This window comes from Sander lucioperca, chromosome 8 (genome assembly GCF_008315115.2).
Source record: "Sander lucioperca isolate FBNREF2018 chromosome 8, SLUC_FBN_1.2, whole genome shotgun sequence".
Classification (NCBI taxonomy): domain Eukaryota; kingdom Metazoa; phylum Chordata; class Actinopteri; order Perciformes; family Percidae; genus Sander; species Sander lucioperca.
Window position 1 is genome coordinate 7,414,416 of NC_050180.1, and position 18,965 is coordinate 7,433,380.

The following is an 18,965-nucleotide window of genomic DNA, read 5'->3' on the forward strand; positions in this document are numbered from 1 at the left end:
GTTATCGCGAGAACAACATGTTATCGCGAGAAGAAAGCGACGGTTGGGTTTAGGAAAAGAACAACAGGGTTGGCTTTACACAAACAAGAGAGCGAGGAAACGCCACACGCGGGACATAATCCCCGCTCTCCTGGATGAAAGTCCTGTGTTTTACCCATCCGCCACCCCAACCAAACCTCCCTACGCGGATTTTCGCCGTTTCATACTACTCCCTACGGCGAAAATTCACACGCAATTGCAAGGTAGTGTAAGTCAATGGAGGCCAAACGGCGTTGATAAACACGCTAAAAAGTGAGTATGCGTCTTGATAACATGCCAATAATGGACGAATTGGCGTTTCATACATACGCCATTTCCTGAGATCAGTCTGGAAATTCTCACCGCTCCGCTACGCTCGCATGCTCTGGTGGAAATGTTTGCAAGAATAGTACAGTGTATATTTTATGCAAACTGGGATTTACCTGGAAGTCCTCGGTCACCCTGCTCTCCTTTTTCCCCTTTAGTCGCTACAACAAAATATAATTTTTAACATCAGCGAGTTAGACACAATATCCCACAGGTGTATCTGGCATGGCAAAACTGTTAGCGCCCTGCGTCTTTTATAGTGATGTCTGTTTTATCAATTCATTCTTTGTATCTAGTCAGACTTGACAGCTTAATCTCTTGACGATAGAGTGTATATCCCCTTCAGGCTGAGGCAGCTGGATCAAACTCAAGTTAAGATTAAACTGTTTATCTCTGCAGACACTTTAAACCCTTTCTAAATCTCCCTTCCTCGACCGGCACTTTAACTTAACTTCCGTTCTCTGTCTCACAGTAGTATGTATTGGTGCCAAAACGGTGTGTGATGGAGGTCATACCTGGGTAGTTCCTTGAAATTTCATCGTAGCGCTATGAACAGAAAGAAACGATGCTCAATGAAGAAACGCACAGCACCAGCAACCACAGAGAACAGGATTTGTCTTGGTTTATGCCAAGTTATGCAGTTAGCAACTGACTCAGCGGTTTCACCAGAAAACATGGCTTAAACTAGAGAACAAAAGCACCGGATAATGACTGGTCATTAATGCCTCAATGATTCAAATATGATATGGTTTAGCTCCCAGACGCCACAGGGTACATGGGAGACATGAACGTTGTGTTACAATCAACCAATAACATCAACTGGTACACATAAATGTCCAAGATTTAGTTCAAGGTACGAGGTTTGGGATCTCGTATACTCACGTTGAAGCGATCTAAGGGAATGGCTGGCCCGGGGGGTCCAGGTGGTCCCGGTGGTCCCGGTTGGCCAGGGACTCCCTGATGGAAAAAAGTTATTCACTCTTTCTTGCTGTTTGGTGTTTAGATACTGAAGGATTCCCATTAGGTAGTGGTAAGATTACTGACTAACACCAATCGCTTACAAACAGACAGTATTTTGGTATTTTTGACATACTGTGTCACATTGATTGCTAGCATTGATGTTAACGTCAGTTTGTTTGACATTGAGAGCATTCTCCTATCAAACACTGACATGCCACAAGTCACATTGGCCATCTAACCGTCTACGAGAGAAAAATTTAATTTGGCTCTATTGGGCAAGTTTTAATTGTTCCTTCAAGTCAGCTCGTATTGGCTGCGTTCCACGCTGTCCGGAGCCAAAAAAAAATGCACGGGAATATCTGAGAAGACGCAGACGGCGGAAACAGCTGATCAGCCATGTGAGGTAAATGTTTGCCATATAAATTCTGACGTAGCAAAGCCTTAAAAAATATATTAATAAAAACACGGATAACGAGGGTCCGTACAAGCTAACAAAAAAGCTAGCTAGCCAATAAGCTTTTGATGCTCAATGCAAGGCTGTGCCTTAATTACACCCCGGCACGGCTTGGGGATTGCAAAGTAAACAATACAATGTCAAACTGTATTAAAATCTGTCTTCTGTCTAAGGCGTTGGTAATAATAAATAATAATATGCACACTTACTGGGTAGCCGTAGCCAGATCCAACTCCCGTCTCTCCTTTCTCACCCTTGTACCCATTAACACCGGGGCGACCCTGAGGAAAGAAAGTCATTGATTATTTCCCCACACTTGGAAAAACAAACAATGGGATTAAAATGTAACCACAGCGATATACAATAGGTCAGTAAAAGAATATGTGGTACTTGGTATATGAAAAAATAGCAACATAAGACACCAAGCAAGGGGTACTTACAGGTCTTCCGGGCATTCCAATTTCACCCTTTATTCCAGGAGGCCCATACGGTCCCTACCACAATAAATCATGAAATAAAAGACAATGAGCTGACTGGACAATCAAGTGAAAACATTTTTTTTTAGTTTACAACAGTGTTGGTACATTAGTGTAGATATCTTCGTTAGAAATGCTCAAGCACTTACAGTGGGGCCAACAAGTCCTGGAGATCCTCTGTCTCCCTACAGGCAGCGATAAGGAAGCACAGTTTCAACAACACAAACACCACTGTAACACAGGCAACACATTTAAACATGGAAAGTAGCGACATATCGTATGCTATAGAGGAGAGGTGCATGTATGTGTTTGTATTTCAATCAATCTTTATTTATATAGCACCTTTCAAACATAACAAAATGCAATTCAAAGTGCTGAACAGTGATTAAAAAAACATCAGACAAAAAATGAATAAGAAATAAAATCTAAATGGATTTAGAGACTAATGCACACCAAGATAAATTAAAAAAAATGAATAAAATATATATAAAAAAACAGTGAAATCTTTAAAACGGTATCAATCATAATATAAAACCGTACAAATCGTTACAAAAAAATAATTAAGACAATAACTGTCACAATATATATACACATACAAATACACGCAGAAGTAAAAATACTGATGCAATAGAAATTATAAGACGTTAAAACAAATATAAACACTAAAAACAATAAAATTGCACGTTTGCTTTGTGATGTGAGGGCAAGAGAGACATGCAGTAAATGCACAGAGTCAAATGCAGTGAGACTCACCTTCGGACCCGTCAGCCCTTCCAGGTGGAGAAGATTTCCATCCGGTCCAATTATTAAGCCTGGTTCACCTTTCTCACCCTGAGCACAGTGCAGCAGCAACCAGACAACACAGACTTCATTACGGCCGTGTCCCAGTGATGACGAGTGGCTAAATGAATAGTTGTCCAAACAAATAAGCAAGTCTTTACCTTCGCTCCGTAGCCTGGGGGGCCGGCGTCTCCTCGGTCACCCTTTGGTCCAATAGGACCCTGTGGGATAAAGACAATATGTCATCTGGCAGCAGGAAGGGATCTGTTCCCCCGGATCAACTCGAGACGTTCAATTAGTCTCCGTCTATACAGTGCAGCTTGTAAATTGCTGAGTGGACCGCTGTTTAGATATTGACTGTAGAAATTAGCGGATGGGATGCTTCTTTGAGTAGATGCGGTGCCAACATGGCATCTGCTTGCAAATGTAGTGCAGCGAAGCATTTGACGCTCGCTTACTTTTGTGGATGCAAATTACTGTTAAATTATCTGGAGGCATTATTGGAATTTGAAAGAAAAGAGCGTAAATAAGTCTCTTCTTTTTGCCCTTACAGCAGTTTGCTTTCAGCTTATTCCTGTGACCAAAAGGATCACCACCCATGCCAAAATTCAGTACACAGAATTTGAACCTGTAATGAAATGAAAAGACAAAAACCAACAAGGAATTGATCCCACCAGTACGTATTGTTAGTGTTGCCAAAGCCTGATACTTATTCCTCTGTGCCACAGTTTGATTGATCCAAAATCAATGTAGTCCTGTTTGAGTAACCTTCTCTAAAAACTACAGTGCCCTACTGTTCAAGGAAATTATTTTGAAAATGATATTTTACTTTAGCCTGTGAAAACTACAACATTCTCTATAACATTAAATAGTCATTACTAAATGTGCAACAATGAGAGTTTAAAACTTTTTCAGTTATTCTTTGAGAGTTTAACGCTCAAAAACTTAACTAATCTGCTTCATCAACAACTGCAAAAAATAGAATGGCAACATAGGCCAACCCCTCGACAACTAACGTTAAAGATTGGATCACTAAAATATGTGACGGCGCTTTTTTTGACATAACACCCACTTCAAATCGGTGAAAACAGCTCAGACAAAGCAAAAAGCTTAGTCGTGTGAAATAAACACAACTTTGGCAGAAAATACTGTATTTGTGTAGGATCCCATCATGTATAGCATGAAACTGACTAAGAAAATAGGTTTTCAGGGCCTTTAATTTACCTTTTTAATAATGGATTTATTTATTTATTTTTCTAAAATTTGCGTCTATGGTAGGACTAAGTGAATGGTTTTGAGGCTGATTGCCGACTGTGTGAGATGAACACATTGTTGGTTTTGGTCTTTTCGTGGGATGTGTTTACAATAATAATAATAATAATAATTAATCATAAAATGTAGATTAACAACAGGTTCAAAACACACAGGAGACCGAGACAAAGAGGCAACGCAAGACCAATAATGTGAAGCAAATACACTTCACATTTATGGTGATAATAAGGGCAAGGTAACATTAATTATTGTAACACAAGGAGACTTACAGGGAATCCAGCTTGACCAGGTAAACCAGGTCCTCCCTGCACAGGAAAACAGACACACATTGCTTTATTGGATGGATGTTCTGCGTTTTGCTAACTGACTACAATGTACACATTTGGTTTTACTAACTTTACAAGTAACACAAATGTACAAGCAAATCCACCCACAACTCATTCTGGCCCTGACTCGTTCTAACTGAAATAAGCAGATTTCACTGAGTGTAGATCATTGGTATACAGCTGCCTAAAATATTATATAGTCAAATGGACACGTTTGGTTGTTAGATTTGATAAAGGTCAGACAGTGATGACACAATCCTATGTTCTCATAAAGTTTGACATCTTTGAAGAAATCCCTGATCAGCCCTGATGTGTGTTGTGAAAGAAAAGGACAAGTTAATTAACACGTTTCCCCACGTGGTATGAATATTGGTTTAAGAAGACTGTCTGTCGTGTCTCAGTTGACAGCCCACTCTACGGTTCTAATTACCAGTGCACAGTCAACTGTATATATGTTTTTAAAAGCTCAACGACGTGTACAGGGCCTTGTTAAGTGTTGCACCAAATGCATTAAGATCTCAGTTTAAAGGCAAACCCTCATCTATGGCACAGATATGACTTTTTAAAAAGTCATGTATCATTTTGCTGTATCAGTGTCACGGTTTAAACATGAATACAAACCTGAGGCCCAGCATTGCCAACAACCCCATCAACCTGTAGACATACACAAAGAGAACAAAGTTAAGATGAAGGCCACCACTGATTAAAACTGCCAGTCCAGTGTGTGCTCTCTGTTACTTACATTGCCAGATGTCTGGTAGACGATTTGTCCAGGTGGTCCAGGTGGGCCGGGTGGACCTGGGATTCCAGTTCCATCCCGACCTGGGTCGCCCTAAAACCACAGCACGCACACATGCAGCAAAACCATATAAAACTGTCCCAATTAATCAAACGCTCATGACAGAGCTTTAGTTTTTATGTTCGTATTAAACATAAATAATAAAAAAGATCTTGAAAAAAGGTTACGAGGTCTGAGATCTAAATGACTACAAAGAAACGTACAGACATGCAGCGTGTTGCTGTACAGCATTGGATCAGCATCTTACACACAACTGCTTTGTAGTTAACATAATGTATGAAAACAATAAATAGATATTTAGTGTTAACATGATATTTACCCTCTCTCCTTTGATGCCACTGCCACCCTTTGGTCCCTGTAATATTAAAAGATACGTTAAAAAAGGTGAAGGCGCTGTTTGTCCAAATACCTGCTCCATAAAGGTCTGACAACAGACTAGATGAACAACTCTCTTATTCATTGAAGGCAATAGAAGCACAGCGTATATTATTATCTAATTATACATGTTAAAAGGGGGATAAATTAGAATGATTGAAACATATAATTCACGTTTACTTAAGCGGAACAGCATCTTGCCGCATCTAGAGTGTTTTAACATATTAAATGGGGGGAAACATACTGCTTTCCGCTGTCTCAAAAGGTTGTTACCTTATCAATTTAAAACTGGCTTCTACAAACACTTCAACAGATTAGACATTGATTATAAAATAATATTAACTCATTTACTCATTAACGTCATTCACCAGCCTCAGGGCTGCATCTCACTGTCTTTGTCACTGGATAGAGTTCTCCCAGCTGTCATCACCTAACATAAGTATGACTAACAACTGAGCCATCTCCATGACAACTGAACAAACTCCATGATGAAGACCATGACATGTAATTGAAAGCTCTGGAAAAAGCTAGTAAGTGGAGCTTGTTTAACTTCGATTTCTAAGGTCCAGAATGAACTTTAATGCTTATACTGGGTATAACTTGTTATACGTACGTGCATCCCAATGCGATAGTATATTTTAAAGCAGTTCTTGTCCGACACTGATAAGATGCATGATGTAATGTGCACCTCTACTATAAAACTCTCTGTGAAGCATTGTAGCTAAACTGTATTCAAACGTCTCCTGCACTGCTGTAAACGGCAGCAGGACGTGCAAAAGATGCACATTCTTTGTCCTCAAACTGTCCATTTCCTTCCCTTTATTACACTATAGTTACTTTTTAATAAAACTGGTTGACACAGGGGTTCGTAAGAGGGGTTGGCCTTTTCTTCTGTTACTGCATCTTGCCAACATTTTCCCTCAAAAAACAAAACAATAATTTTCTAACCCAGAAAGTACTCAATACAATGGACTTTATGAAATTACTATTGTGGCCACGGGGGAAAATGGTCCACTGATATTAACAATTGAAAATGCTAAATATTTTTGCCCAATGGCTTGTTCGTTTATTACATTACATTGTTGTGAAGTTTGCTACATAACACACACTAAAAAAACATTCATCTTTCCTTCAGAGTCATTATTTTGTATTCTGTAAAGCCCAGTTCAGACCAAAGACTTGCAACTACTTGCAACGCGCCAGTCTGTAACGTTCTAAAACCTGCCAGGTCACACCAACGAGACGAGACAATGTACCATCTCCATACCAACGACTCTTTGTACTTCCGTCCTAACTTCTGACTTTCAGCCTTTTTTTGTAGCTGGATATCATTTGTTGCGTCTAAATATGAATGTGGATGACGTTAGTGATAGTGAGATGCTTGCTACAGCTGCATTTCTAGTATGAATGAAATGCATTTTCTCTGATTCACTGCTTTGTTCTAACGCCGCTTGCTCTCTATAAAATAATACAAATAAAATGGATTATGGATCATTTGATTTCTATAGTTGGTAGCCGACTTGACCAGCTGACTTCTCTATTGGCGGTTGAAACAGGTGACGTCCCTTACGTGTCATCTAGATGTATTTTACCTGAGGTCCGGGGAAGCCATCCAGCCCTGGTCGGCCATCTTTTCCTACAGAACCTTCGCTGCCCTTCTGACCTGGGATACCAGGCAACCCAGCTTTACCCTGCAGAGGTACACACAAGACACACCAGTTAAACACAAAAACAAAGTTTCTACCACATTACTGCCCGTGATGTGAAGAGTTTGCTTGTACCGAGGTAATCAACACCCAACTCTGCAGCTTTCAGCTACTTCCTGCTCATTGTCGTGCTTTAGTGCATCCACGAAGACAAATGTGTTTGTGTTTGCTGTGTTGCTATGAGTTTGTCTTTCTGCCCCCTTTATTTTCATAAAATCTACTTAACAAAATAGTCAGTATGGATTGATACTTACATTTTTTGTTTACATGTTATGCCACTGCTTCTTTTAACTATGCATTCATTTTATATTTTTCTTATTTTCAGTTCTGTCTGTGTGCTTGTATTGTTGTAATTTCCCCGTTTCTGTCTGTTTAGAAAGGGCAAGGACCTTATTTCGCCATGAATAATCATCAGAGCCGCAGCTATTTTTCTCAACCCCAATGATTTAGAAAACAAACAGGTGAAATGAAAGCAAAGGGGAGTAGCAAGGATAAGGCTCCCGCCAATAACCAAACCTGAATGTTAAATAAACTCATTAAGAGGCTCGAGGGCGAGCAGGGGCCAAACGCTCGCTACCACCTTAGAGACCTCGGTTCAGCCGCAGGTAACGGTACCTCAGGCTTGTTTGGCCGTTTCAACTAATTTCACAATAACAAAACAAGACCCCTTTTTTTTGATCCAGTAGATTGCTTTTAGAGTAGAAAAAAACCATGTGAGTTGGAGAAGTGGACAAGAGGACCAGCCAGACAGATTTCTGGAAAAAGGACTTACCGGAAGTCCAGGCAAGCCAGGAGAACCCTGAAAACAAACACATTTGCTTTAGTTATTTGCAAGCTCATGTAAACCTCCCTCATGTATTTGCATCCTTTGTATAACATCCTTGTTGGACCAGTTCCAGTTCAATATTCACAGACGTGTAAAATGTAGACCTGTAAAGTACATGACATATTGTTTTTATAGAATGATACTTTGTAATCAGATCATTTACAGAATGAATGACAGTTAACTTAGGACAAAGAGCCCATATGAATAAACTGATGAAACAAATGGGTTAATAAGTGTGCTGGGTACACCGGGTTTTTTGTTGTTTTTGAATATGCAACTTTTCGTTATTGCTACCATGAAAACTGTACATCAGTTGTAGACACCTGTAACCGCATCTGCCCTTCTCCGGTCAATACCTTTTGAGTCTTTTTCCTACGTTTTTCGACCGGATGAAGGAGAAATGCAGATGCGGTTGACCTCTAACCGCTTCCTTCTAGTGCCAGTAGGATAACTACTGTTATCTGAGCTACTTTAAGATGCTTATTTTAGCAGCTTCCCATGCAAGACAATCTGCAAGTAACATGACTGATCAACAATTTTCAATTACTTTTACAGATGAAAGGTAAATAGTACATGAGTGCGAGTGTGAGGCTAGCTGTGGTGATAAACATTTCTTTTACCCCTTTAAGATTTATAATAGTGCTACCATAAGACACTAATTGAAGAGAAAAATAAGAAACACTAAACTTCTGCTTTCAATGGGGGTCTGGAGTATGAAACAGTCGCCGTGTTGCACCTGATTGTGTCCGACCGAGAGACTACATGACTTTAAAGCTGCTGATCAGATCTGGGATCAGAGACTTACTCTGGCTTTGAATATGGGGACTTAAAAACAACATTCGAAGAACACAAGGAGGAACTACAGCTTATTTAAACTATATCTGTAATGTGAAGTATATTGTCCTCCACAGGACCTGAAGTATTTCTTCAATATGCAGTACTGACCGGTCTTCCTTCAGGTCCTCTGACGCCAGGCAGTCCATTGCTGAAACCTCCACCAGAGCCCTCCATGTCATCCTTCAAACACCAACAAAGGATTTATGACAAACAGCCAAACAAAGCCTTTTCTTTGACTGTTTTCTACCCTATTTCATTTATTTTAAAATTAAACACTTTCGGGCCAACTCAGATCATTTCACTGATGTGACGATCACAAAAACTAATAGAAAACTTACAAATCCAACCCGATAGCTTGGTCCAGGAGGCCCGGGAGGCCCAGGTGGCCCAACCGGTCCGAGAGGTCCAGGCAGACCAGCCAGTCCGGGCTCTCCTGCAGTTCCCGGTAAACCGGGATCTCCTTTAGATCCCTGTTGGGTGGAATGACAGAATATGGAAATACAAAGTTAAATAAAAGCAAATACAATTATGTCAGTGAAGTGCATCGAACCATCATAGGGTAGTGTGGAGTTTTTTTTTTTTTATTTTACACCTAACTGCTAATACCTGTCATGCAGCATTTAGTATGAGTAAGTGTGTTTTAAATCGTAGGTAGGATAATGTAACTGCACAAACGCTCATGCTCATTATTCTGGGGCCAAATTCAGACGTCACCAAAGGTTAAACCAAACCATAGCCAGCACTTAGATTAAACTTTAAGTCAAGTCGGTAGCTGACAATATTTGACAAAAATTAGCATATTGTTAGAAGACACAAATCCTCTTTGATGGCTGACGTGCTGGAGCCCAGTTACCTGCAGATGGGGAGGCTTAGGAAAGTAGGAGGAGGAGAAATAGTGGGGCAGCAGATTGGTGAGAAAAGAAAAGTAGGAGCTTGGCTGGAGAAATGAAAGGGATGAGAAAAGCTTTAGAAATAGTTGGATGGAAGTCGATATGTCATTATAGTTATCGAATGGGCATTACACAGTTCTGGCATCTCAAAAGCACGCCACCAACTCAAACTTTTACTTTATGAGGTTTTTTAACATTAGTATGAGTTCCCCCAGCCTGCCTATGGTCCCCCAGTGGCTAGAAATGATGATAGATGTAAACCGAGCCCTGGGTATCCTGCTCTGCCTTTGAGAAAATTAAAGCTCAGATGGGCTGATCTGGAATCTTCCCTTTATGACGTCATAAGGGAAAAGGTTACCTCCCCTTTCTCTGCTTTGCCCGCCCAGAGAATTTGGCCCGTCCATGAGAAAGAGAGAGACATCATGGCTTGCAAACAAGCGAAGCATGGCAGTTGGTCAAGGCCACACCCCCACCCTCCACCTTGCCCCCCCCCCTCTCCTCCTCAATAGCATTTAAAGCTACAGACACAGAAATGGCACATCCTAAGGAAAGCTCATTGTGGGACTGGCTCTAGTGGCTGTAATTCTGCACCAAGGCTGAAATTCAGGAAAGAGACTTCAGATACAGTATTAGGGGACCTCTAAGGTCTATGTAAAAGAGACTTCAGATACAGTATTAGGGGACCTCTAAGGTCTATGTAAAAGAGACTTCAGATACAGTATTAGGGGACCACTAAGGCCTATATAAAAGAGACTTCAGATACAGTATTAGGGAACCACTAAGGTCTATATAAAAGAGACTTCAGATACAGTATTAGGGGACCACTAAGGCCTATATAAAAGAGACTTCAGATACAGTATTAGGGAACCACTAAGGTCTATATAAAAGAGACTTCAGATACAGTATTAGGGGACCACTAAGGCCTATTTAAAAGAGACTTCAGATACAGTATTAGGGGACCTCTAAGGTCTATATAAAAGAGACTTCAGATACAGTATTAGGGGACCACTAAGGCCTATATAAAAGAGACTTCAGATACAGTATTAGGGGACCACTAAGGCCCATATAAAAGAGACTTCAGATACAGTATTAGGGGACCACTAAGGTCTACATAAGAGACTTCAGATACAGTATTAGGGGACCACTAAGGTCTACATAAGAGACTTCAGATACAGTATTAGAGGACCACTAAGGCCTATATAAAAGCATCCAAAAAGCAGCATGTCATAGGACCTTTAATTCATGTACCTTCTTCTCAAGAGTATGTCTTCTCTAATACTGCTTAGCAAGGCAATTTGCATTAGGTTGTGTTTCTGAGTGCTGATCTAAATGATCATCTAAAAGTGGAAGCTACTTCAAGGTAAAACCGAAGAAAAAACTACAAAAAAAAAAACTACATGAATCAGCACCTTATCTCCAACTGCTCCTGGAAGACCCAGCTCGCCTGAATCACCCTAGTGTAGGAAAAAAAAAAGAGTAGGACAAAATATGTTAATAGAAACGTCCATTAAAGTGACATTTGAATTCTCTTTACTTTGTGTGTATGGAAATATAAACTATAACAATATTGCGGCTATGTTTCTATTTTAAAAAGGAGGATACAAAGTTTTTGTGAAAACAATATTTTAAGCTTCAAGCCTCTGGATGAGCGGTTACCATGGCAGCAGTTGACAGATGTCTGAGAGCCAGTGTTTTAGCCACAGCCCTTTACAGCCTGCATATGTTTATACATGCTGTTGTTTCTTTGTTTTTTAACTAGCTCACATGTTGGTCATGTACAATTAGCGATTCACATCATCCCTTTACAACATTTAACATTTGAGAGGAGTGATAGTGTTGAGGTTTTTCACACTAGTTAGAACCCGATTGGGCTCGACCCATGCAAATTTCTCTGTTGTTTTTTTAGTTTTTTTAAATGCAGACCTTGTCTGACCTAGTCTGTGTAATGTTATGAATAATGTATTAGCTGTGTGTGACCGCCATCTTCCGGATATCTATTCAACTTGCACGCATGGATAAAAAAGCAGTGGAGATTTGTTTTGTTTTATTCAGGCTCGGGCCCAACACTGTAGCCGTGGTTCAGGTCGGGCTTGGACAGGAGCTATGCCGGTTCTTGTAGAGTCGAGCGGGATTTTTTGGGCCCAATCATAGCTCTAAGTGGAAGTGGCTATCACTCAGGAAAGTGGACGCTAGTTAGCCTAGCTTGCTAATGTTAGCACTAATTCCCACTAGACATACACCGGCAGAGTCATTGGCAGCCCCCACTCACTCAGCAGGGGCGGATTGGCTATCTGGCAATTCTGGCAAATGCCAGAGGGGCCGGACCATTTTTTTTAATGTGGCCGGTCAGATTTTTTATATATATATATATATATATATATATATATATATATATATATATACAAACAAATAAATAATAATAAATCAAGTCGACCGACCCAATCAGAGGTTACTCAAATTGGGACATTCAGTCAAAATCAAAGCACGTCACCTGAGGTGATCATGCTGCTCTGGGGGACCGGCTACGCAGCAAGAAGCCGCTGCTGACGGGCGCAGAGCTCCGACTGCTGTCTGTCCGCGCGGCCGTCTGACGGTGTCAGTATTAAATTTACAAAGTTTCATTACCGGTTAAAAACATCTCGTTGCGTTAAATAGTAGTCTAATTCGTTCGTACAGTTGGTTTAATGCCTGATGCGAAGTGTAGGCCTATAGGAGTACACGTGAAAACCCTGAACAAGCAGCGTCGTTCTGCTCCGTCTTTCTGCTGTACTCCATTCACGTAGTGTTTAGTTTTACACTATGTAGGTTAAACTCCGCAATTAAGGAAATCTCCATATTTGAGAGGCTGAAAGCAGCTTTTTCTGCCATTTTTAAATGAAAAATTACTTTAACAATAATCGGTTATCAAAATAGTTGGTGATTATGTTTCTGTCAATCGACTTATGGTTGCAGCTCTAGTATCAATATTGTCAACAAACACCAAGGATATGCACGGACAAAACTGAACTTCAGATCTACTTAGACAGATACATCTCACGTTACACCGTGACCAACATGGAGGGGTGTTTCGAGGGATGCAAAATAAGACTTTGTTAGTCTTTGCAGAGGAAATAATCATTTTCACAAGGTCATTACCTTTTCTCCCTTTGGACCAGACACTCCCGGGAGGCCATCAGTACCCGGCAAACCAGGCAAGCCCTAGAAAGATTAGGTTCAGGTGTACAGTAGTTGTTGATGAGTTAGCCTCTACAGTTCAGACGGTTAAGGGAATTAAATGGCTCATTGTGTTGAGAGACAAAACACATTGACACCTACAGGTTGACCGGGCGCTCCGTCCTTCCCTGGTGGTCCAAATGCCCCAGAACTGGATGCCGTGCCTGCTCCTACCGTAGAGGGACCGGGAGGACCGGGGGGACCAGGGGGACCTGGTAGACCAGGCAGTCCCTACGACAACAAAAAGAATCCATTAGCAGATTTCCAGTAACCTATGATCAAAGACTTCTAGCTGCATATCACATTCATGTATCCAGAAACTAAAATGTCTCTAACCAACAGTTCAGCTTCTTTGACTTGAATGATGATGTCCTCCACTACACACGTTTGTTACTGTTAAGAGGAGTATTTCAATTTGTAATTCTTCTCACCCGAACAGATTCCAGATCAGGAAACGCTGAGCCTTCCATGTCCACAAAAGTCTGAAATACATGAAGAGAAATCAGTCGTGTTCAACAAATGAGTCACACAGGCAGGCAGTCTGTGGATACTAGGGCTGCTCGATTCTGAGAAATAAATTAGAATCACAATTATTTTGGTCAATATTGAAATCATGATTATTTAACACGATAACTCATTTACTTATGGAAAGATGTTGCATTTATTGAACTTAAAAAAAACAGTGAAACCATTAAACAAATCAACAGTAAATCTTCTAGTGATCTTGAAGTGTGAAATATCTCTTAATACTTTTCCCGTGAATCTTTTTGAATTCCCCTTAAAATAAATAACGTGAAAAATATGTTCAAATGTTGGCTGAGTGAGTTTAGCCTTTGGGAGGAACATGTCATATAGAACACAAGACAAAATAAGAGTTTACTTGCGAAACGTAATGTGCAATATAATCGTATTTCTCGATTACATTGTTTTTGTGGTCGCTCGGAGTCGAAATCACAATCAAAATTCAATTCATCCCACAGCCCTAGCTGATACAAGACTAACTCACAGATCTGAGTCCTGGTCCTGGGGGTCCCGGAGGTCCTGGGGGGCCCCTGGGGCCCGGTTGACCCTCTCCACGCTCTCCCTGTGTGCCCGAGAGACAAGTTCATTAAGACAAGCTACAACGCATTTATCCATTTAAACACAGACAGACATGGTGGTTCTACTTTACACATTCTATTGTACTTGGTAAATGTTATAATATGTTATAATATGGTATGTATAAAATACAATATGTTGTCTGTTATTGTGTCGATCTAACCTTATCTCCTTTAGCTCCAGGGTCCCCCGGGGTTCCAGGGAAGCCAGGAGGTCCATCAGGACCCTGTGTCGAGGACACGGTCATGTTAGAGAGATACAGGGAAAAGACCAAGTGTAAAGGAGTTCCTATCTACTTTAAAGGGGCGCTATGCAGTTTTGTCAATTTCTTTGCAGTTTTCTCGCTTTTTGCTGGAAGGTTTCGCTATACAGCTCCCCCTACAGCTTCGGAATAGATATTTGGCAGCTCCTATGTTAACTCGTGTCTGACTTCTCGCTCAGACAGTCTGCCGTTTCCTCTTTCTCCGACAATGCTTTCCTAGCTTTCTGCTTCTTTTTTGCCGGCTCAGCCATGACGATAGTGTGAAAAACTCCATCGCTACCTTGTTAGCTGGTTCCTGAATGGGTGTACATGTGCAGTGCTGTGAAGCAATTTGTTACATCACGAGACCTGATATCACGCGATACTTCCTGACGCTCGCCAGACGAAAGTTGCAAGGATGGTTTTTCCGCTCACAGGCGCTAGGGGGGAGCGAGATGACCACCATTCAACCCGAAAAAAGTCATATAACCATTCCAATGACTCCGAAGCTGTTCAGTTAAGGTAAATTAAGCTAAAAAAAACTGCATAGTTCCCCTTTAAAATCCATCATCACTCAACCTTTTGACAGTCTTTTGACAGTAGATAAGACTGTATCAGTGTTTTTGGTATTGTGCAGGTATAAAAACAACTTACGGGTTTTCCATCCTCCCCTGGATCGCCCTGTGAGAAGGAAATAAAGAAACGCATGTCTTCTGAGACACATTTGGGAATATTTAAAAATTCATGTGATAATTCTTAATTCCAATTACATATACGTTGTAACTTTATAATTGAACTTTTAAAAAAGGATCATATTTGAAACTTTGTAATGACACACATTTTTTTCTTAGCCTCTCGATAGCACATGATGGGCGTTAAGTGATGGTCTTTTTCACACTAACAAAGACAGCCATATGCTGTGACAAATACAGGAGATCTTGCTCCAAAGAGCACAGCACAGCTGCTGTGTTTACTGTCTTTATGCAAAGAATTCAACTGTAGTCTACTAACTGGCTCTCCATCAGCTCCTGCTGGTCCCTGGGGGCCCGCGGCACCTTGCGGTCCAGCTGGTCCTCGGGGTCCCGGGACTCTGGAAGCGACCGAGCCGTCAGCGCCGACTGAAAACTCGGTTGCGGGCCCTGGAGGGCCGGGGGGGCCGGGTGGCCCAGAGAGGCCGGGCTCTCCCTTCTTTCCTTGGTAGCCAAAGCCTGCACTGCCCTGGAGATGGAAGAAACATCGGTGATAACTGAGGTACGGACTAAAGCTTTTCCATATTAAGTCAATTTAAAGGGGACCTGGGTTATTTATTTCATCAATTCGTCATTTGAATGCTGTTGCAGTCCTCTCCTGGTGAAGGATCACGGTGTATCACAGAGATCATTCTGTCTGAACAAGACACCTGGAACTCTGCTAGGCGACTCAAATCAAGTTGGCAATACTCAAAAAATGAGATAATCTCTAACTTACCTTTGATCCCTTTTCCCCTGGTTCTCCCTGAAAATGAAAAGAAGACAGCGCCAAGTCAGTGCCAGCCATATGTATCCACAGACACATCCACCTTAGGGCAGCAACTAACGATTATTTTCAGTGCCGATTAAATCTGTCAATTATTTTCTTGATTAATCAAATAGTTGTTTGGTTTCTAAAATGGTGAAAAATGTGGATCAGTGTTTCCCAAAGCCCAAGATGACGACCTCAAATGTCTTGTTTTGTCCACAACTCAAAGATATTCAGTTAAGAAACTAGAACATATTCACATTTACCAAGCTGCAATCAGAGACATTTATAATATAAAGTATATCTTATCTATCTTATACTTGTTTTTATAAAAAATTACCCAAACCGATCGATTATCAAAATAGTTTGCCGACTAATTTAATAGTTGATAACAACTAATCCATTAATCTTTGCAGCTCTAATCCACTTGTTTGAGCACTTCACTGAAGCACACGGAGTGTATACACAGTCACTCCCATTAGAGCAGTGGTTCCCAACCTGGGGTCCGGGCACCCCTTAGGGGGGCGGCAAAGATCACAGGGGGGGGCGCAAGTCTTTATCTGGTTTGAAGTTGAGGTAAAAACAAAATATTTGCAAATGTTAAACAAATTATTAATTAATTATAAATTAACAAATTATTATAAAAATAGCTCAGCTTTTCTTAGACATGAGTAGGGGGGGCGCCAAGGAAAAAAGGTTGGGAACCACTGCATTAGAGGGACACCAGTGGGAATGTAACTCTGCTGAGTTATAGAGCCACACTCAGAACATTTAGAACCAAATCCTGTTTCCATATCCCCTGCTGGATTGAATCTGTGTGTGTACTGGTTTATTCTTTCCTTGTTTTGTGTGTATTTGGACATTGCAGTGTGTTATGTGCATGTGTTTTAGGATGGAAGGAAATCAAACCAATGTCAGGCCAACAATAGTGTCTCACATAGAGGATTTGTTTTTTTTTTTCAATCATTGTGATGTCATTTGGTCCTCTAGACACACACACAGTTTATCCATATAAAAAATAAAAAAAGTACATTATGTAATTAAATAAATACTGTACAACATGTATAACACAGGAACTAAATGGCTTGACATTATATTGCATTTGTTTGCATGAAATTAGGACTTGCAGTGTCTCTGGTGTTCCTTTGGGACATTTTCACCCAAGCTCATATCACTGCTGTTACTAGCCATACTCCTGTCCCTGCTCATGCTTTTACAACTAGCTCACTGCCCATTGTAACCTTCACAACGACAAACTAGGTTAAAAAGACTTTTTCCTTGCATCATCGGTTGGCCCCACCCCTCACACTGCATGATACAAATGGCTTATCTACTACAAGTATTCCATCCATCCACTATCAAAGTAGATGCTATAAAAAGGTCCAAACCTTGTCTCCACGGGCTCCACCCCGTGAGCCGGAGCCCGAGCCCGAGCCAACATCTCCCTTCGGCCCTATTGGACCCCTGTCTCCTTTCGCTCCTGTATCCCCTCGGTCACCCTTTTCTCCTTTAGCCCCCACTGGCCCTGAAAGCGACGACAAAAAAGACAGTCGTTAATGCCCTCATGAAAAGACCTTTCACAAATGATTAATGATTGTATCCCACATCCCAAACAATAAACAGGACCCAAAAGAAGAGGAGAATAGAGGAAGAGAAAATTACTTTTTGCTTGATGGAGTGAGAATCCCAGTGTGTGTGGCTGTAATTTAAAGGCCATGTGAAGCGTTGGAGGTGGTAACTGAATACACCTTTCCCACACACCTGCATGCACAACCCTCATATTCATATTCTGGTGGGAGCTGAATTGACCTTAAACCCTAAACAGATTTGTCTCTTTCAGTGGAGCTTGTATGAAATAAAAAAAAAAAACACTTCCTTGTTGTTGTGTAGAAGTCGCACATCTCCAACGCCACTGACATGCACAGCAACATGAAGTGCGCTCCAAGTGTTCCAGGTCGGGGGTTATTTTAGCAATGGAAAAATGGATCCCATGCCTCTGAGCGGATACATAAGCATGGAAAATTCACTGAAAAATCTAATGCCACATAGCATATATCTATCTATATACATTTTTTCCCCCTCTTAAATGTGCTCTTCTATTTTCTCTCTGTGTATATTTATCCACAGGATTACAGCCTGAACTGCCCAATTTTCCATCCCCCCCTGGCTTATATACGAGCATGTCAGCCACCCTGCATGAATTCAGAAGGATAAAGTAGATAGATTTAGGCATGCTTGTGCGCTTTTGAAATCCATGTGAGGTCCTGCATGAGGAGTACACATGAGGTAGGCAGAGCATCAGAGCAGAGAATAAAAAGGAAGTAAAACACAGGAGATGTGGATGCTTGTCTCTGTGTTTTTAACTCCCCTAGACCCACCTGGTGACCCAGGAAGTCCGGGCCCGGACTCCACAGAAATGTGCTGGGAGTCGCTTGCTGAACACAACGCAAAAAAACAGTGTTAAATTAAGTCTCCAGATTAACATCTCTAGGACGTATTTAGTCGTTTTTCTCCATTCAGTCAAGATAGGTTTTTCTTGTTTGAGTCTTGTCTGTTTTTCTGTATGTTCAACAAGGGACTTGACTTTTAAGTATAAATTTGATTTAGTGTAACAATGCAGGAAAGTAATCATCTCAAGTAATATTTTTTCCAATGTAAAATTGCCTAAAATAGTGCATCATAGAACCTTTTCCAATCTTCTTCCCAGTTTTCTGATGAAGTTTCAGAGTGTTTCAAGATTCAGCGCTTTTTGGAATTTTCTCGATAAGACAGAACCACTTTCTTTCTCTGTCATGAACTAACATGAGCATCCCGTGATGACTACTGAGTTCCATAGCGTGCTTCATCAAACACCTACATTGTATTTGGCA

The 18,965-nt window shown here is 41.0% G+C and overlaps 1 protein-coding gene across 5 annotated transcripts in view; it reads right to left on the reverse strand.

The window, feature by feature from the left end:
• col18a1a (collagen type XVIII alpha 1 chain a) overlaps positions 1 to 18,965 on the reverse strand; it is a 106,510-nt gene that overhangs the window by 17,704 nt on the left and 69,841 nt on the right. For 3 of the 5 annotated variants that reach the window (XM_031296505.2, XM_031296502.2, XM_036004268.1), the window contains 27 exons: positions 18,474 to 18,530; positions 17,484 to 17,620; positions 16,066 to 16,092; positions 15,610 to 15,816; positions 15,253 to 15,279; positions 14,521 to 14,583; positions 14,266 to 14,343; positions 13,691 to 13,741; positions 13,362 to 13,490; positions 13,182 to 13,244; positions 11,456 to 11,500; positions 9,495 to 9,626; positions 9,265 to 9,336; positions 8,266 to 8,292; positions 7,380 to 7,478; positions 5,732 to 5,767; positions 5,356 to 5,445; positions 5,235 to 5,267; positions 4,557 to 4,592; positions 3,177 to 3,236; positions 2,989 to 3,066; positions 2,385 to 2,420; positions 2,200 to 2,253; positions 1,969 to 2,040; positions 1,228 to 1,302; positions 861 to 891; positions 462 to 506 (listed from right to left, as the gene is read on the reverse strand). In XM_031296505.2, the coding sequence (XP_031152365.1) occupies positions 462 to 506; positions 861 to 891; positions 1,228 to 1,302; positions 1,969 to 2,040; positions 2,200 to 2,253; positions 2,385 to 2,420; positions 2,989 to 3,066; positions 3,177 to 3,236; positions 4,557 to 4,592; positions 5,235 to 5,267; positions 5,356 to 5,445; positions 5,732 to 5,767; positions 7,380 to 7,478; positions 8,266 to 8,292; positions 9,265 to 9,336; positions 9,495 to 9,626; positions 11,456 to 11,500; positions 13,182 to 13,244; positions 13,362 to 13,490; positions 13,691 to 13,741; positions 14,266 to 14,343; positions 14,521 to 14,583; positions 15,253 to 15,279; positions 15,610 to 15,816; positions 16,066 to 16,092; positions 17,484 to 17,620; positions 18,474 to 18,530 (1,860 nt within the window). The remainder of the gene's footprint in view (positions 1 to 461; positions 507 to 860; positions 892 to 1,227; positions 1,303 to 1,968; positions 2,041 to 2,199; positions 2,254 to 2,384; positions 2,421 to 2,988; positions 3,067 to 3,176; positions 3,237 to 4,556; positions 4,593 to 5,234; positions 5,268 to 5,355; positions 5,446 to 5,731; positions 5,768 to 7,379; positions 7,479 to 8,265; positions 8,293 to 9,264; positions 9,337 to 9,494; positions 9,627 to 11,455; positions 11,501 to 13,181; positions 13,245 to 13,361; positions 13,491 to 13,690; positions 13,742 to 14,265; positions 14,344 to 14,520; positions 14,584 to 15,252; positions 15,280 to 15,609; positions 15,817 to 16,065; positions 16,093 to 17,483; positions 17,621 to 18,473; positions 18,531 to 18,965) is intronic. The other 2 variants (XM_036004269.1, XM_036004270.1) reach the window with 2 other exon arrangements.